The 4,599-nt window shown below is 37.5% G+C and overlaps 1 protein-coding gene across 2 annotated transcripts; it reads right to left on the bottom strand.

The window, feature by feature from the left end:
- Positions 1-356: 356 nt before the first annotated feature.
- LOC111392361 (transcription initiation factor IIB-2-like) lies at positions 357-4,352 on the bottom strand. 2 transcript variants are annotated; one of them, XM_023017695.1, is made up of 7 exons: positions 3,915-4,351; positions 2,807-2,831; positions 2,070-2,199; positions 1,859-1,989; positions 1,632-1,720; positions 876-952; positions 357-807 (listed from the first exon to the last, which is right to left on the bottom strand). In XM_023017695.1, exons 1-7 carry the CDS (start codon positions 4,259-4,261, stop codon positions 668-670), a joined length of 939 nt encoding a protein of 312 aa, XP_022873463.1. In that variant the 5' UTR covers positions 4,262-4,351; the 3' UTR covers positions 357-667. The 2 variants fall into 2 exon arrangements, with proteins under 2 accessions (XP_022873463.1, XP_022873462.1); XM_023017694.1 differs by having other exon boundaries at positions 357-952; positions 3,915-4,352.
- Positions 4,353-4,599: the final 247 nt, after the last annotated feature.

Genomic DNA, 4,599 nt, shown 5'->3' with positions numbered 1-4,599 from the left:
ACCCATTATGCAAAATTTGATGTACATATAGCAAGATCCATATTTATAAGCATTTTATAAACATGAGTCAAACACAAGCTAATATTTAATTCCCCATTATAAAAAAAAAAAAAAGTAAAAAAATTTCAGTACATTTCATATCATTGGCATTATTATTATTATTATTATTATTATTATTATTATTATTATTATTATTATTCCGTGTTTTGTTTTCGACCTGGCAATGTTACAATTATTTTGGAACGTCAACATCTATTAAAAATGTTTTAAATCATTAATGCTATCTATCAGCACTGGTGATCATTGACACGACTGGTTGATAAACACAGTAGCAATAACAACAAGAACTGATTCATATCTGAAAATAGGCCCAACCCACCGTCTCTCTGGAGTGATATTATAGATGTTGGAAGCCCAAAGACAACACATACATGAACTTTAAAACATAACTGCCAAAATGTACATTTGAAACTCTGATTTCATCTTATCAAGAGATAAACAATGGTGAAATATTTTGAAACATTCGATTTTGTAACTGGACTGCTTACTGCTATTGAGTAACAAAAGAGAAATATCAGCACTTTCGCATTTCTGTGTCTACCATCCTACAAAAATCTGTAAAACCCAATGGACAAGTATTCAACTGACTGATTCATTATTCTTTTGCTTAGGACTTAAAACAGCAAAGGTTCTTGAGGTCCCGTTCCTTTGTATACCAGTCGGGTACTATCTTTGGAGCATGGGGGTAGATATCCTTGTACGTATTCTTGATAGTCCCTTCTGCAACTGTAGTTGCAATTGAGATATCTGCAAGGACACCATTCGAATTTCAATCATGTATGCGCACAAACAAACAACATGGTAAATGGACAAACCTCGCAGGGGTTTCTTTGAGTCTGACAATTGCGTAATCAAGAAAATGATTGCTGCAGCAATAGATATAGGGCTCCTCCTACAAGAGAGAGGATAATGATACTCCTGAGCATAGGGTGATATATGGAAAAATAGAAACTTTTAGGAACGTTAAATAAAGTTTCAAATGGAAGGTATGAAGGACAAAGACTGGTTTTCATCTATACTTCTGTTTCATTTAAAATCATGAGCTCCATTTGATTACAAATTCAGGGTATTTACAAGGGGAATTTATTGTCAGCTTGTTTTATTATGTACGATGGATAAGTCGATGCCATCATGGTCTGTATATCAGATCATTGTCAGTGTAATCGTAGCATCCCAGACATGATTCAGAGAGATCAATGTCGCCTTTCTTTTCCCTTTCCTAAAGTTCTACTTACCATTCAAGCAGTTCATCTTGTGCAACGTTCTACAGATATAAGAAGAAACAGCTTTCTTGCATGACAAACATTTTCAAGCATAACAAGAGCTTCTTACACGAGAAACAATGTCAAGCACAACAAGAACTTCTTGACTTAGTTTTGCATAGTTGTCTGACTCCCTATGTGGGTGTTTTCAAGGGAGGGATGTTAACATTGTCAAGTCCAGTACTAGTGCTTCTCAATATGTCAAGGTAAGGTCGGTGAAAACTTTGACAACCCTAATAAACTCAAAAAGTTTCTTAGAAAAGATAAGGAAATGGTTTGAACATGATAAGGCAAATAATATGACAATACCTTATGTCGAATTCTCTTGATTTCAATACTGTTTCTTCCACAGCTTTGACCTCTTCATGTCTCATACCAAGATTAGAACAAAAACGTCTCTGGAGAAAAACATATAATGAAGTATTGGGATTATAATAAATTGAATGTCAAAGTCTCACTACCCACAGAAAGATCTTGGAGAGACTTGGAATGGAAGCATAAAAGATCCAGTTAAACAGCCTGCTAAAAAAACTCACCAAATAGTCTTCTGCATGTATAGTACCCATCTCCATTGATTCACCCATCTCAACCTTCAATTGGTTCACAATAAATTCTTTTGCTCGGCCAATTTCTTTCTTTGAAGCTCCAGATGCAATAGAGCAAATTTCTAGTTCATACCCATAGGTTCAGTAGACTTCACACACAGAATAATAGTAAACCAAATGTGGAAGAGATTACAGGTGGCACCTTTCACGGTGCGAGGCTTGCCTTCTTGCCGACAAGCAATATAAATGCAGCCAGCCACCAGAGCCTCCAAATTTCTTCCTCTAGTACACTTCTGATCTTCCAACCTTTTATATATTTCACTTGCCCGATCCTTCATATAAATGGCACCATCATGGGAAAAGTTTGAATCCAAAGTCAGACCGAGTAAAAACATGACAATTTGCAAGATATGTCAACATATCAAGCATTGGAAAAATCCTTCCAATGATATAAATAATCCATTTTGAGCAACTTGGCAGATTCAACATATAGGGAGTTTGACTTTAAAAAATAACAGAAAATTATATTGGTGATCATTGACAACAAGGTTGCATCTCATGTCACAAGACAGCACAGAATCTCACGTCACCTGCAAGCAATCTATCTAAAACATCCAGGCCTCACCTTTCATGAAGCCATCAAGCGTCCACCTTCCCCACCAGCCACCCCACCAACCCGCAGCAAAAGGAAAAAAAAAAAAAAAAATAAATAAATAAGAAAGGAGACAGTGGTGTGGACCACTCATGCAAAAAGATAATAAACTAGATGGACAGGAAAAGACAGAGAAACAAACATGCTAGTAAAGTGACTAAAAGATATACTCTAAGCACATCGAAAAATTAGAAGTGAATATTGAATTTTATCAAACTAAATGTAACTCTGTATCTCTATGCAGGCACACACTTTGACAGAAGAAAATATATGAGCCCAAGCCATACCTTAATGGTTGTCACAAGGCTCAACCTGGAAAGCAGGGGGAAAAAAAAGAATAAATATCAACTGTATTCATTTTGATTCCTATCAAACAGCCATTGAGCAAATGAAAAGAGAACTGAAATTATAAGACTTGAAACATGAAATGGTTATCTTCCAGACTGGTAGCTTATATGAAAAAATCCACCCGATATCATCATCAGTTTAGTGTAACAAAATATCAGTCTGAAAGATAATCGAAAGAGACTCAGACTCATTTAGTCAATGACTTTTCCGCATATGTCTAACATGGAAAAATGTTTGTCAACCATCAACGTAATCATCTTCCCTACAGCTCAAGAATCTTCAGGGGGCGGTCACACCACATGGATGGTGCGACCGCCCAATACCGAGATGCCACCTCGGCGGGTGGCACACACACCTCGGGGGTGTGTGGTGGGCCACCTGCCGAGGTGGTGCACCTTGATAGGGCATGGCACATGTGGTGCGACCGCCCTACTAAAGATTCTCTCCAGTGACATCAGAGACAAATTCTGATTCTACTACAAAATCACCATTCCACTAACAAAAAGAACTCTTCGAACGTTGAAAACAATAGAAGACATAATAATCAGTAATTTCTCAGTCAAAATTCGAATTATGTTATTAGATTCAATTTCATAAACGAGATTAGAAATTGAACGTGCTCGTTAAACCTGTTAACTCAGATTCAATTCCAGAATCAAGAAACAACCAATTCAAGTATAAACGTTAATGTCGACCACTAAACCAATTCTTCTACTTTACTGCTTTTTCCGCTCTCTTGTCTCCGTTACGAATCAGACTGTTCAAAATCAATGCACTCTCATCAGTTTTCTTTCCTTTTTTTCCCTGGTAACTTCCATCAAACCCCAAAAAAATAAATAAAAAGTTCCCAATTTTACAATACTTTCATTGATAATAAAACAAGAATCCTTATCAAAGAGTTCCAACAAACCCCAAGAAAACAAATAAAAAGTTTCCAATTTTACAACACTTTCATTGATAATAAAACAAGAATCCTTTCAACTTTTATAAACCCTTCTAAAATCCCCAACACTAAAATTTATTAAAACAAAAAGAAACAAACCAGACCTATCAGCCATGTTGGTAATGGACTTAAAGGCCACGACAATGGCCCGGTGAGGATCACCGCCGCGGTTCTTCAACCGGGCGAGAGACGCATCCCCATTCGGTCCATTAAGCCCAGGCGATATGAAAGTCGACAGAACGCCATCGGACAGGAGCGGGTTCACGGGCACACCAACCCTATTCGGGTCATTCGACCCAGAATCATCAGCAAACGTACGCCACTCGGAAGTCTCATCGATGGAGCGTGATTCCAGCACGAGACCGCACTCGGAGCACACGGTATCCCCCGCGGCATGATCCAATACCACTTCCGTGTGCCGCTTGCAGTCCGAACAAAAATTATCAGACATTTTTTTTTTTTCAATTAAGAAGTTCTTGATATTAACAAATCAATGTGTATTAGGTTGCAGGATTTTTCTCATTGACTAGGAAGAATCAAAGAAACCCTGTGGTCAATGGGGTATATATAGAAAAAGAAACGCATATTTTGGGGACCGCGTGTACGGTTTGTAGGGCTCACTTGCGCTCCAAAATTCTTTTCTGCCTGCGTCATTAGAGTCCTCATAACTCACGTTAGGTATTATTTTTTGAGAGAAAATTCCATTTGTACAGGAGTTTCGAATGGTGTTCCCCTCTTACAATATATGGTGGGTTTCATGTAAATATAAAAATGTCGACATAGTCAACA

Source organism: Olea europaea, unplaced genomic scaffold (assembly GCF_002742605.1).
Source record: "Olea europaea var. sylvestris unplaced genomic scaffold, O_europaea_v1 scaffold922, whole genome shotgun sequence".
Lineage (NCBI taxonomy): Eukaryota > Viridiplantae > Streptophyta > Magnoliopsida > Lamiales > Oleaceae > Olea > Olea europaea.
This window is presented reverse-complemented; position numbering and strand designations above follow the sequence as displayed.